This window comes from Phlebotomus papatasi, chromosome 3 (genome assembly GCF_024763615.1).
Source record: "Phlebotomus papatasi isolate M1 chromosome 3, Ppap_2.1, whole genome shotgun sequence".
Classification (NCBI taxonomy): Eukaryota; Metazoa; Arthropoda; class Insecta; order Diptera; family Psychodidae; genus Phlebotomus; species Phlebotomus papatasi.
The window spans coordinates 38,128,284-38,143,762 of record NC_077224.1 but is presented as its reverse complement, the minus strand read 5'-3'; the positions used below and the strand labels follow the sequence as shown (position 1 = coordinate 38,143,762).

The 15,479-nt window shown below is 34.3% G+C and overlaps 1 protein-coding gene across 2 annotated transcripts in view; it reads left to right on the top strand.

Annotated features, from left to right (window-relative positions):
* The window catches only part of LOC129805545 (opioid-binding protein/cell adhesion molecule homolog), a 142,389-nt gene that overhangs the window by 91,238 nt on the left and 35,672 nt on the right, over window positions 1-15,479 (top strand). For both annotated transcript variants that reach the window (XM_055853529.1, XM_055853528.1), the window contains exons 4-8: window positions 122-262; window positions 8,477-8,543; window positions 12,261-12,419; window positions 15,070-15,198; window positions 15,328-15,462. In XM_055853529.1, coding sequence (XP_055709504.1) covers window positions 122-262; window positions 8,477-8,543; window positions 12,261-12,419; window positions 15,070-15,198; window positions 15,328-15,462 — 631 coding nt within the window. The remainder of the gene's footprint in view (window positions 1-121; window positions 263-8,476; window positions 8,544-12,260; window positions 12,420-15,069; window positions 15,199-15,327; window positions 15,463-15,479) is intronic.

The following is a 15,479-nucleotide window of genomic DNA, read 5'->3' as shown; positions in this document are numbered from 1 at the left end:
AAAGTGTGTGGGAATATGGATAGAGTTGGTTGAATTTTGGTAATTAGTTCCTCATGGAGTGTTTCGAAATATAATATTTATTTTCACTCACACTTCCTTTTTCAAACTACCTGTTTTCCAGATTGCGTGGCTTCGTGTGGACACGCAAACAATTCTCACGATTCAGAATCATGTTATTACGAAGAATCATCGAATGAGCATCACGCACGCTGAGAAGAGATCATGGGTGCTCAAGATTCGTGATGTTAAGGAGTCAGACAAGGTGAGTATCATCACAATGTTTTCTCTACTATCTATATGAAGCAATTAATCGCAATCAGAGTTGAGTATGTTCTAGATAAAGGACTATGGGCCTTCTTGTACTATCATCTTATAAGATGATAATGCTAGAAATATATGACATGAACTACCAAATTTGTAATATATTTCCTGTTTTTGTTAGCGAATCACCAATATTAGGAGATAGAAACTAAAAGCTACCATCTCCGGTAGGGTAGCTGTACCAAATTTCGGCCAGCTTACTATTTCGGCCACTTCTTTTGTGCCTCAAATTTCCATTAATTTCTAGTTTTGCATACACTAGAGATTAACAATGCAAAAAATGCGTCATTTGGTTCAGCAATTGTCGTAACTTCCTCATCGCCCCATCAGCACTTCTTCTAACAACATAAAATTACACATACCATACACCAACTGCTGATGAGGCGATGCGGAAGTTACTATAATTGCTGATCCAACTGAAAAATGTCGTTTTGACGAATATGATGATGTGAAAAGACTTTGGAAAAATTTCGGATGGGCAATGAACTATAACCGTGGTGTCACATATAAAATTAATACTAAAGCTGGATTCACATGATGAAAAGTTGCATAAGAAATTTTACTTTGCAATTCTCAATTTAATTCCCAACTGTTCCTAATTGCATTTGAATCAGATGCGCGCGAACAAATCAGCTGTCAACAGTTGTGCGGTGCGTGAGACAATGTTTTGTTTTTCCAGTGCGTGAAAATTCACGAATGCGCGAGAAAATGATTGAATATGGGCTAAGGAGTATTCCAATGTCCTCGTGTGTGATATCAAGTGAAAGACTCAGATTAGTGATGTGTCGTGAATTGACGGAAAGAGTGTGCTGGTGGAGAGAAGTGTCGTGTTTTGATCGAGGAAATGGAAGCGTAGAGCTCCGTGTTCTGGGCCTTGAGGTGTGAATAAGTGGTTATCCCTGGGCCCAGGACAACAATATGTTATCCTGAACGATAACCCGACATCCTGGAGGAAACAGAAGCAGCAGCAAAACAAATGGAAAACTACTCCACGACTCCAGAAACAGAAGACTGCAAATTTTCCTCAAAATTTTGAGAAATGAAGTGTCCAGCCAGAGTGAATCTTCAAGGAAGCTTATGTGCTCAGAATCCCATCCGGAGGGGAGTACCTGGAATTGCAAGACTCTAGGAGGATCTCTTACCACTTGTGACAACAGGTAAGAAGATGCAATAATTGTTTATGTAACGGGGAAAACCACAAAGAATATCAAGTGTAGTACGTGTGGTAGTATGGGAAATTGTTTATTTTGAGCTTCCAAGAGTTAAGGGGCTTCTCAATCAGAAAAAAGTACTGATTTTTTTTTATATATAAAACAATTCATTTCTCAGTAAAATCTTTTCAAAATTTTCCAGAAATACTTGAATGATTATTTGTGGGTTTCCTAATTATTAGGAAAAAAACAATATGTTTAACGATATTTTTAAGACATAATTAATTAATTAATGAGTATATACAAACAATCTCTATTCTCTATTTTTTTATTCGACAAAAAGTTAATTCTTTGATATTTCATATGAGCATTTTCTTATAAAATATTATTTTCCGATTTTATTTTTGGTTAGGTTCTCTCTGGTTAATATATTAAAAAAAAACCTTTCAAAATAAAATTACTATTCCTTGCTTCTTTCTTTTTTTGCAGGGAAGGAGTATAAAGGATACCCATCGTTGCAGTATTAATATGTATTATAGTTTAGTTTGTGTGAATAATTAGAGTCAATAGTAATAAATAATAAATAAATAAATAATATTAAAAAAATAAATTAAAAAGAAATCAAATCTAAAGTACGTCTTCCAAATTCGAACGCTTGAGGGGTATTATTGACATTTCTCACCTCCCAAATTCGAACGATATTTTCAAAAATAACGGACTTTATGTGGGATTAAAATTGTACTTTGAATCAAATGCTTGTACTTTCTAACAAATCTTCGTAATGACGAACTTCCTTTTCATTTTCATCGCTCATAATGTATGTAAATATTCATTGGGTGCAGCACGAAATACGACTTTCAGCCACAAAACATTTTTTTTAACATAACCCCACAATTGGTATTTTAAATTCAAACGTCGTCGTTCGAATTTGAGGATTTCAGATTTAAGAGACTGAAAAAGAAACGGTTTATTATTCACTTTTCGACTGTGGATATTTATTTGATTGCAGATCTTGTACAAGAATTTGAAAAAAATTGTAATATTTTGAATATAATATAAAAACTATTTTTATCGGATTTATTTTTATTTATTTTATCTTATTTTATTTATTTATTTTATTTATTTTATCGGATTCACATAATCACGTTCTTTAAATACAAAAAAATCATTTACGAATGTATTTTATGATTTCTCATGAGATGTTCTCAATAGATGGCGTAGTAGTCACATTAAAGATTTTTTATGGTGATCTGGGGGATTTGGGGCTTGCACTAAAGTATAACTGACATCGATGTATTCAGTGTTGATCAACTCTACAGAATGGCAAACTCAACGAGACTTGTAAACGTTGGTAACTTGTGTGAGCTCGGAGTTAATCTGTATTATCTCCTACTATCACTCCAAGAAGAAGAACTTCGCAGCAGTAATAGAAGGCGTTGGTGGGTTCGCCCAATTATTTTGAAGCGGAAAAGATTAGGGTTTTGCGAAACTTTAGTTCGCGAAATGGAGTTTCGTGATCCAGACTGGTACTTCAGCTTCACCAGAATGAACTATGATCAATTCCAGTGGATATATGGAAAACTATCTCCATTTCTAGAAAGAAGATATGTTGCCAGAGAGCCACTATCCCCTAAATTGAGACTTTTTATTACGGTCAGGTAATTCACAACATTTTGCAAAGTAATTGAAGTACTAAATTTTCATGATAAAATTGTATTTATAACTTCATATTATTTACGTTCACTAAAGGCATTTGGCAACTGGGGATAATTATTTTACTCTTGCTTCGAGCTTCAGAGTTGGGGTATCTACCATTTGTGGAATTATTCCAGAAGTATGTGAGCTCATTTGGAGCATATTGTCTCCATATGCATTTTGATCTTTGACATCTGATACTTGGCTTGATATATCACAAGAGTTTCAAATATACTGGAATTTTCCACATGTGTGTGGAGCTATCGACGGGAAGCAGTGCCGCATCAGAGCTCCTCCTCATAGTGGATCCTTATTTTATTGTTACAAGGGATACTACTCAATCATTCTTTTGGGCATATCCGATGCACATTACCGTTTCCTATATGTAAATATAGGAGCTTACGGATCTTCGTCAGACGCAGGTGTCTTGGCTTACTCTGAGCTTGGTAACAGATTGGCATCTGGAGGAATGGATTTACCTGAACCAACACCAATATTGGAAGGTCAAAGGAATATTCCGTATTTTCTGATAGGAGATGAAGCTTTCGGGTTAAGAAATTACTCGATGATACCCTACCCCGGTAGATACCTTGACGCTGATCGGCAAAATTTCAATTATAGACTCTCCCGGGCACGACGAGTTGTCGAAAATGCCTTTGGCATTCTAACTGCACGATGGCGCATATATCATAGGGAGATTTGTGCGCTTCCCAGAACAGTTGATCTAATTATAAAAGGGACTGTGGTTTTGCATAACTTGTTATGCACAAGCAATTCTGAAACATATGCCCCTCCAAATTATGTTGATAGAGAAGTTAATGGAAGATTAATTGAGGGTCAATGGAGAAGTGAAACCGTGGATGCAAGGCTTGTTCCTCTTCTAAGAGATGTCCGCTTGGCAACAAGTAATGTTTCAAACAATGCAAGTGATGTAAGGGATTATCTTAAAGAATTTTTAAAACATTATTAAAATACCCTGTTAATATAAGGAAATACTACACATCTATAATTCATTTTAAAATAATATATACAGAAGAACAATACTTTATAGTAGCAGTAGTATACTTTCAAAACTCATTTATTCCACAAAAATACGCTCCAAAACTATAAACTTCTCGCAATAAATCTCTTTTATACTAATACAAGCTTTAATATCTCTGATTACATTTTAAACTTCTTTTTAACTATAATGATAATGAATATTTTTGAAGAACTCTTGTAAATGATTTCTAAAGTATTGGAAAAATCTAAATCAATATTTAATCAATATTGTCCAGTATTTTCCAACTACAGTATAGTAGAGAATCTCCATGGAGTATATACAGAATTGTCACTGGAATTTCAATAGATTTGTCTTATTGGCCATATTGTATGTTCTCTTATAGGGTTTTGGTTCTAGTATAGGCTTATAAAGTCAAAACGTTTCGAAAACAGTTGGTGTGCTTTTAAGTATCGCAAGTCCGCTAGTCATCAAAATTATAGTGTTCTCCCGGAAATTTGATCAGTTCTAAAATATTCGAAAAATGAACAGTTTTAGTCATTCGGAACAGGAGAAGATAATTAATTTTGTGCATCAATACCCGTTCATTTGGGATCTTTCACACGAAGATTACCATGACATTGTGAAACGAGATTATGTATTCACAGAAATTGGGAATGTGATCAATAGATCACCACAGGATGTTCAGAAGTGCTGGAGTGCAATACGAGCTAAATACATCCGTATAAAGAAAGTTATGAAAAGTTGTGCGCCAAAATCGGGATCCGGGGGTGGAGTGAAGCAAAAACCAAATACATGGAAATTCTACCCAATACTTGCTTTTCTTGATGGGACATTCAGAAAAAGAGTTGTTTCAGAAAGTATATTTATGCACATTAATAATTATATTCATATTTCTACACTTATTTTTTACTATAAATTTGCCAACAGTGCCATTTGAAAATGATGACAATACTGATGTTATTTTACTGGACAATGAATCTTTGAATGAAACTGAAAATAGGGAAGTCAAGGAACCAATGAATTATGAAGTAGAAGATTTTGAGGACAACTTTTTGGACTTCTCCGTGGACCCATTCACCTCTCAGTCTTTGATTAACGAAGATAATGTCTTACAACAACCTTCAACGTCGCACCAACTCTCCAACCAAGCATCAAGGGAAGAGCAGAATAATATACATCTCTCTTCATCAAAACAGAATAAGTCACAGTCTTCAACATCACGAACGGATATCCCACTGACCTCCAGAGAAAATCTCGCGCAACCCTCAACATCGAGGCAAAATTTTCAACATCAAACGGGAACTACAGGAAATTTGTCACAGCCATCTACGCCAAGTCAAAGCCGTCCAACGTTACCAACAAGAGGACCCAGTCGACCTCATTTTCCTTCATCCGGAAATGTAACGCAACGCCCAGTCCAAATTCTACCACGTGCTGAAAGATCAGATGAGTTTCCAACTGCAAAACGAAAGCGCTTCAATACACAAATTGCGCACGAAAATGAAAGGAAAGAATTAATTACAACAATAAAAGAATCCTTGGCCGCAGCCGTAAAACCAATTGAGGAAAATAAGGCCAGTGAAGAAGCCGAAGCAGCAGCCACAATTGGAAAATTTATTGAAATTCGCTTGAGACACTGGAGTCGGGACAAGCAATATAAAGCTTTTGATCTTTTCCAAGATATAATTAGAAATATTGAAATGGAGGACTGATCATCCAGAAACATTTTTTAAGAACTGATATCGAACCCTTGAAGAACAATAAGAAGTAAAAGAGCAGTTTCAAATGAAAATGAAAAGAAGTATGAGTGTAGAAAAAAAGATTTATTTTGACGCTTGTTTTTTTTGAAACTTGAAAGAATTTATTAAGAATAAATTAATTTTGAAGTGAAATACTTTCTCTATTTTTCTTTTAATAAATCATACATATGATTCCTTTTCTTCTAAAAAGGTATTTCCAGGTATTTCAGAAGTGTATTAAGTAATCTTTTTTCTGCTGTTACGAAGTTCTTATTGGAAGGGTATATAAAACGCCAACGTCACACAAACTGCTAACATTTATGCGTCTCGTAGAGCTTCCTTGCATTTTTTAGTATTTAGTAAACCCCCATAAAATCACGCAGCTGTTTCTGAAAAACAGAAAGATTTTAAAAATGTAATGAATAATTTTTCAAAAATCAGTACTTTTTTCTGATTGAGAAGCCCCTTAACTCTTGGAAGCTCAAAATAAACAATTTCCCATACTACCACACGTACTACACTTGATATTCTTTGTGGTTTTCCCCGTTACATAAACAATTATTGCATCTTCTTACCTGTTGTCACAAGTGGTAAGAGATCCTCCTAGAGTCTTGCAATTCCAGGTACTCCCCTCCGGATGGGATTCTGAGCACATAAGCTTCCTTGAAGATTCACTCTGGCTGGACACTTCATTTCTCAAAATTTTGAGGAAAATTTGCAGTCTTCTGTTTCTGGAGTCGTGGAGTAGTTTTCCATTTGTTTTGCTGCTGCTTCTGTTTCCTCCAGGATGTCGGGTTATCGTTCAGGATAACATATTGTTGTCCTGGGCCCAGGGATAACCACTTATTCACACCTCAAGGCCCAGAACACGGAGCTCTACGCTTCCATTTCCTCGATCAAAACACGACACTTCTCTCCACCAGCACACTCTTTCCGTCAATTCACGACACATCACTAATCTGAGTCTTTCACTTGATATCACACACGAGGACATTGGAATACTCCTTAGCCCATATTCAATCATTTTCTCGCGCATTCGTGAATTTTCACGCACTGGAAAAACAAAACATTGTCTCACGCACCGCACAACTGATTTGACAGCTGATTTGTTCGCGCGCATCTGATTCAAATGCAATTAGGAACAGTTGGGAATTAAATTGAGAATTAAATCATCTTTTATGAAAAATTTCTATGTAAAAATGCATAAGCCTCAGCCAATCAGATTGCTCTATTTTGGTTTACGTACTTTTTCTTATGTATTCTTTCATCATGTGAATGAGGCTTGAGTAAGAAAAGATGGAAAGAGAGGTGTAGAGTATGCAAAATTTCAAATGGAAAAATATGTGTGTTAGAAAGAGTGCACTCTATGTGGAGTAATACGATGAGTAAGATATTACTGATCGTATTAATTGTTTTTTGAATTGAATTACAAGTAATTCGAGCAATTTTTCATGCGTGCCAAGTGTGATTCGGTCAGTATTCGAGCAATTCAAGGACTGCCAACTGTGTACACAGTGGAGTAATGTGAGAGAGGCATGATAAAACGGATAAAACACTTGCTATCTTTTTTGCCTTTCTCGCAGGTCAGAAAGTATTAATCTTAATATTAATCTTATTATGTGACACCATGATGAGAATCAAGGTGGCCGACCCAAAGCTATGTCTATATTTTCATTCTTTTTAAAATGTATTAAGAATGATTTTAGAGAAAACAAAGACGATAAACTATCTACAAGGATCCAAGCAACACATCTTAAAAAAGTAACAAAAAATAATTTATATTAAGAGTATTACATTTCAGACTTAGGGGGAGGTGGGGCTACATTGTTATACGATTTTTTCGCATATTTCTAATGGAAACTGGGTTTTAACATTATGTAATTTGGATACACAAAATAGTTATGGATCCAAATAAAATAATTGTAAGGACCAGTTTCATTTAGGACTAGGCGGAAAAGTCGTATAACAATATAACCCCACAGCTTAAAGTAGCCCCACCTCCCCTTAATACTTTGACGTTTCCATGCCACAATGCCGGAATTTGGTACACTTACCCTACCCCAAGCATGTGGCAAATTAATTTTTTTATATGGAGCTATTTGAAGCCAATTTCCTAAATTGATCTCGGACTCAGCTCACAGTGCTCCGAGGAAAATATGTATTTAAACAAAAATTTAGTATATTTATTCCTCTATACGGAAAGATATCTTATAATACGGAAAAACTTCTCACTTTTTAGATATTTAGCGTAACGGTCGCGAGTGCAAAAAAATCCCATATAAATTTAAATCGAAATATAAGAAAGTGGCTTCAAATTTCAGGCAACTTGCCAGGGGCGTGCCCTACCCCTTTTCGATCTGGAAAATTTTAAAAAGTCAATTTTTTTATCTATTTCTTTTACAAGCGGATTTTAACCCGAATTTATCTGGATTCTTTTCTGCTTTATGTGTTCAACTCTGATTGCATTCCTGTGGTATAGATTTCACCATCTCCATCCCAAGAATCTTACGCCAATACCCTCAAGACATTTCTTCTCATACTTCCTGTTTTTTTTTCTAACCCTGCAGGGGTGGTACATGTGTCAAATAAACACGGATCCCATGAAGAATCAAGTTGGGTACTTGGACGTTGTGGGTGAGTCTTTGCAACAGTGTTGATGAATTAGAGAGAAACTGCACAGAAAATTGAGAGAAGGATTCCTGCTGTTTACTATTAGTGTCAGCGGGAGAAAAATTTCATACTATATACATAATCAGACCTTTATTTGAAAATCCACAAAAATTTCTATGTAGGTATCCTTCTGCTCTATTTCCCTTAAATCTAAAATGTTTTAAGTTCTTTTTTAAATCCCATTTAGAGGCTTATTCTGCACTCTCACTGGGTAATATCCTGAGATATTTTCATGGAAGGGTGGGTGGGTGATCTCTGGTGTTTTTAGTTTTTAATTTGACGAAAGAAAAGCACATGCTAGTCATAAAAACGGGTTTTATGGGAGAACTGGATTAAAAGTTCCAATGTACATAAGTGTAGTTTTTATTGATGGTAGTTAGAGAATGCGAACTTAATGTCTTGTTCGAAGTTCTAAGTGGGTTTTACATTTTCCATTTCCAATAATAATACTGCATCAATAAATTACATTTTTTATAGGTTTGATTTTGCAAAAGTTTGTTGCTCTTGTCGAATACAGATTTTTTTTTTATTCGAATTCAAAACTATGCATATTTAAGTGGAAAACAACAACCACGCACCCTATCTGCCCCCATCTATAAGAGCTCTTATGGTTTCTCCAAATATAAAGCATGAAAGCAATGGTATTTTTTATAATCACAGCTATTGTAATGCTGCGTAATGATCAACCATCTCCGATTGATCTTAAAATCACGGGGTAGAAGTTTTGAACATCCTTGTTTTCAAATATCAACCGCTCATTAAATAGTTGTCAAAATAGAACTTAATTGTTGTTAGCAATACATTCAGTTTGAAAAACAATTATTTAAAAATTTTAAAGAAATATTTCTCATATTAAATATTACATTCGCATAACTCATTCTAAGTATTCTTCTATAATTCTCGTAATATCGTAGTTTGCAAATTGTCTTTTATTGTGAAAAAGTTTTATTAGAGTGGTTTTCTAAACTTCATATATTGCTCCATATCTTTTGTCTATTAAGATTTACCTTTGTGATTTCTTTAAACTTTTTTCCCAGTCCTTGCTATGCTTGATTTTGAAAGAATGAAAAACTGATTTTTAACCATGTATAAAAGCAGGAAATACTAATTAATTCAAAGTTTTTGTTTTCGGGCTCCTTATGCCCAGGTATACTTACAACTAAAGTTAAGAAACGGCTTAATGTAATTTTAATCAAAATAGTGATTTGACTAAATTCCCATCATTTTCCCACTAACTAAGCCGTTTCTCGGCTTAAGCCAACAGACGGAATAGTCAGAAACTAATGGAACTGTAATCTAATCATTATTTTGATCATTACCATAAGTCGTCTCTCGGTTTAAGTTGTAAATGTGTCTAGGGCATTACTATTGGACTGTTTACGTCTCACTCTGCCACTTTTTCTTAATACTCCCGTTAGGGGGCAGTGCGCCTTAAACGGAGTAATATTCTATTTGAATTAAATACCTTAACGGCTGTAAGTTAGTTGAATCACTAATATTTGCTTGATCATTATTAGTAGGGGAACGACGATTTATGCTTCGGACGATTTATGCTTCACACAAATCAGTTTTTCTAATGTGTTATAAATGAATTTGGCCTATTATAATATTATATTGAAATAGCTAGTTTAATGTCTCAAATTTTCAGAAAGGAGATATGGGTGAAATCCATAATGCCCCAGACACACTTACGACTTGATCCGATAAACGACTTAGTGGAAAATGATGGAAATGTAGTTTGACCATTATTTCGCTAGTATAGTTACACTAAGCCGTCTCTCGGCTCATTCTCAGGTCTGTCAAGGCCTTAAGGAACATAGAGAAAAAATTGAATTTGTTCGAAGCTTGAGTCGTCCGAAAGTAGTGCTCTTTCCCCTATTCTTTACTGCTCGAACTCAAAGAGAAAGCAGTTATATAATCGACTTTTTTCAACTTGTCACCGTCCTGGAGCTTAAATGGTAATAGATATCAACTTCTGTTCTTCGGAGACCCTATAAAAAAACAATATTTCCAGACGTTCTTTTATTTTTTTGCCTTCCCCCCGCCCCCTCCGTCCCCACTAAAATCATGTTTTTTTTTATTTTATAAGATCATGGCTCAGTTTTTAATCTGTTCCATTTCGTTCCAACTGTTTTTATGTAGGGGAAGTGCTTATAATTTTGGACAGTCTGCTTATAAGCATCGAAGTTCCAAGTTTGAAGTGCGATATTTTCTATACTAATTAACATTTCTTGTTACTCTCTTTTCAGAAGGGTTGTTTAGAAACTTAGCAAGCTATTTATCGTCTTATTTTTATTAAAATTAGTTTTAATACGTTTAAAAATGAATTGATATGTAGAGGTGACTTTGGCTCTTATTTTGGACAACTTGTTTATTAATTTGGACAACTTGGCTGTAAATTGGGACAGCTAATCCACCTCAAGAGAATGCCCATTGTTCTTCATTTCATGAACCAATCTTACCAAGTCCTCTTCCTGGTCATGTAAGAGAAACGTGGAATGTCACAAGAAGCCCAGAAACTTTCCATATCATTCATTAAAGTGAGTTGACTTCGGTACTCCAAGTACGTGCGGATTCGCTCATTCCCTGACCTTTCCGGGAGCCTTTCAAGGCATTTCTCGCTACATCTCTTTCGTAGAGATGATGCTCCTTTGTTTCTCCAGGCATTTGTCCAACCTAGTCATCACAAAAGCTAAAACTTCTCGAAATTTCGTGAGAAAAACACCTGTCCAAAATAAGAATCATCACCTCACTGGTGAATGTCTTAAAAAATTTCCCATTTTTCACACGAAAAATATAATTCACAAGGCAAATCTCACTTCAGGTCAAATATACAAATCATCAGTAACGTGAATCAACACAATATTCAATGATTATTCAATAATATCACTCAAAAACAGCGAACAAACTTTGTTAGTACTTCACCAAAACTAAATAAGACTGAAGTAAAGCCACGAAGTTCTGTCATATTTCTCGTAAGCAATTGCTCACACTGAATTTTCAACAAAGCAATTTCAACTCAAATCATATTCAAAATTTAACGTATTTAGTGTTAAAATCTTCCAAAAAGAACATATATTTAGATAGAATTCATTTTTCATCAAATATTGGAATAAAAATCCATCATTTTAATTAATTTATTTTTAGTGTCCAATTTTACCCTCAAAGTGTCCAAATTTAGAAACTGTCCAAAATTATGAGCACTTACCCTATAATTTTACTGATTTGTTGAAAGTCAAGTTGTAAATAGATTTTTGTTAACTTTCAATAAATTTCTATCACATTTACCCGTAAAATGAATTTGTAAAAAAGTTCCCATAAACTTGCACAAGCTTAGTAATTTTTTATGCTATTGTAGCTCTCAATAAATAAGATACAATAATGAAACTTTGGAAAATACCTCTTAAAAATTATATGAAACTATAAATATTGATGATATTGATAATAAGATTAAAAAAAAAAAGTTTCGATGGAGGTGCAGAATATTTTTCTCTATATTTTTTTTCAAATCAAAACTAAAATTTAACTCTCATTGAAAGTTGTTAGAAGAATTAATAGTATTTCCGGAAAGTCATTTATCAGTATCACTTTGAGGAGATTACTCTCGTATTTCCCACATAAATTTATGAATATCTTGTCTGTTTTTGCACGATTTTCGGGAATTTGTCGCTCTCCACGCAGTTCCGCCGGATATTTTGGATTATCCCACAAGCACGGACATGGTAGTCCGAGAAGGCAGCAATGTGACACTGAAATGTGCGGCCACTGGTTCTCCCACACCCACAATCACCTGGCGTCGAGAGGGAGGTGAGCCAATCTCTTTGGCAGGTGGAAAGGAAGGTAAAAAAAAAAGCTAAACAGTTTTTCAAGTGCCACTCTTCTCAAATTTCCCCACACAGAAATTTTGTGAGTCTGAGGAAGAAGTTTGCTGAGCATTGGGATGGAAAAGAGCTTTGCCCCAATTTCACTGGGGATAAGATTGCAAATGGCATGCAATGAGATTTCATTTTAACATTTCTGTAAATGGTCTTACAAAACATGTAACTTTAGCATATAAATTTTCAATCTGCATATAAGTAAAACAGGAAAATCTAGTATTTACAAGGGGTTAATCGCTTCAGATTAAAATTTAATTGCATTTTCAGTTGAAATTCAATGGCATTTCAGATGGATTCATTGACTGACATAATGAAGCTTCGAAGTTATAGTCCAAAATAAATTTTCACTGTCTTTCTCAATTTGTGGTGGGTCTTTCACAAAATAATTAAATTTAAAAGTTTTCATAGTCCATTTTAAAATTTGCAAAATTTAACGATATGAATTACTTAATTGATCATTTCATACAATATGTCATTAATCTATCAATATTTTTTGGATCATTCACCTTAAAATGATAGAGTCAGTCTCCTAGATTTAGGAAATGCTCAGTCGCAGTCGCGGGGCTTTGATGCTGACGAAAAATATACTATCGCATTATTCGCCTAGATAAATAAAGTTGTTAATTCATTCAACTCATGAACAAAAGCTATACGTGCTCACATATTTGAGTATTTTATGAGAGCTTTTTTTGCATTATTCCAATTTTCTATGTTTATCGATTTAGAGATGACCTAAAATAGTATTCAGCATACAATATTGCATACACAGAAAAAATAATATTTTGTAAAAATGTTCGTAAATGTTTGTGAATTCCTATGGAGTACTTGCGGAATGCTCGTAAATCGTATAACCTACAAACAAGTTCGTAAAAGTTTGTATTTTTCCACAAACATTGTTCATTACATGATCACTTGACGAGCATTTTTTGTACTTTTACAAACATTTATTCGTAAATGTTCGTAAACGTCCAAAGAATGTTCGTTAAATTTTGTCATTTGTTCGTAAATGTTCGCAAAATGTTCGTCAGGTAAACAAAAATTTACGAACAAATGACAAAATTTTACGAACATTTTTTGTGTGTTTACGAATATCTACCGTCAAATGTTTATAAAAGTACAAAAAATGCTCGTCAAGTGATCATGTTACGAACAATGTTTGTATACAAACTTTTACGAACTTGTTTGTAGATTATACGATTTATGAACATGTAAATCCTCCATAGGAATTCATAAAGATTTACGAACATTTACGAACATTTTTACAAAATATTTTTTCTGTATAGTATAAAATAATGTAGGTGTAATCTTTATTTTTCCAAAACATCTTCATTATCGGTACATTATCGATTCACAATCTATTGGAAGCAGTTTAACACCTGCTTGAGATTCCAAGGTCTTTCAAATGAGTCCTAATTCGGTTTAATCGGTTTATAAACAGGGCTTTTAGAGTTTATGTTTGATCTCGAAAAATTTTAAATAGTGAATTTTTCGATCATTAGATACGTATTGGGGCAATAATTTTTTAGATGGACCCCTAAAAAATAGGTATGAATAATGAATCTCCAGTCGAAATACCTTGAAAATTATTAAAAATCAAGAGGTGACTCATATAGGAACACTCGAGCCAATCTGGCCAGGGAACCCATAGAAAATCCGGGAAACTCACGTGGAACTCGGGGAAATATACAGCTTTTCAGGGAACTCGAGGAACCCATATATTATATTTCTAAAAGGAACCCAAACATTTTTCAAATAACTCTCAGGGAACCCCTAGCAACTCTATTAGTTTATGAATAACCCGTTGTTAAATATTGAAAAATGAATCAAAAATCATTAGACTTGAAAAAGAAATAAAATTTGTGAAGATAAAACATATTTCGACACCAAATTAATAGGGAAAGTCGTCAAAAACCATATGTCAACATGTCGTACCGTTTGGCCACAAAATCGGCAACAAAGCAACGTCGTTTTTGTGAAATTTCATTCGAAATGTAAATCAAAAACTTTAAAATCAAGGGAACATGTATATCGCTTCTTTCTTAAATTAAAGTAAATAGGATCATTAGAGGTTTACGTAGAGAATATAGCAATTTAATTTTATATAGCGGGTATAATCACTATCAAATCTTTTGAGACATGTTTAATAGAAAAAGTATGATATTGGATAAAAAAAAATCATGTAATTTTGCGTTGTTGGCTATAGTTATATATGTTTCTTAAAGTGTGTTTCATTCTTGAAGGATAGAGTAGTATAAATTTAAAAGGAAGCAGAAATGTATTCTTTTAAGAATTATTTGACTAAAGTAAAAGTTTTAAAATAATAAATTATTTAGACCAAGTCGTTTATTTAAGACAGTTTCCTTCTGAATTGTTAATAAGGGTTTGTTTTAAATTCAGTGACTGAGACTGACCCCTCAAATAATTATTTTGTGATATGCTTTTTTCTTCATCCTTAATGATAACACAGCTGAAATGTATCCTCAATTGAGTTGGGTGTCTCTATGTTATTTCAGGATGTGTTTTTTTCTACTTGTTCCCCTAAAAGTTGCATAGCTCTTCCCACATGGAATATAACTAACGGAGATTACCATTTGATTCTTCTCCTATTTCAGTGACCAGTTTCAATGGGTCCGTGCTAACAATTCCACGAGTGAATCGCCTCAACATGGGAGCTTATCTCTGTATAGCATCGAATGGAATACCTCCAACAATTAGCAAAAGAGTCATGCTCATCGTACACTGTGAGTGCTTTTGCTAGCCTGCAAGATTCACACGCTAGAAATCCTCCCGGTGCTTGCATCCTCGCCTAAAAACCTTGACCATTATTTCGATATGGATCTTTTTCATAAAATTCCATTCCTCTCTCGCAGTTCCACCCATGATCTGGATTCAGAATCAACTTGTGGGCGCTGCACTTGGCCAATCAATAACCCTCGACTGTCAATCGGAAGCTTTCCCCAAATCCATCAACTACTGGATGCTCAATGATACAATCATCACTCCAGGTACATCTTGCTTTTCC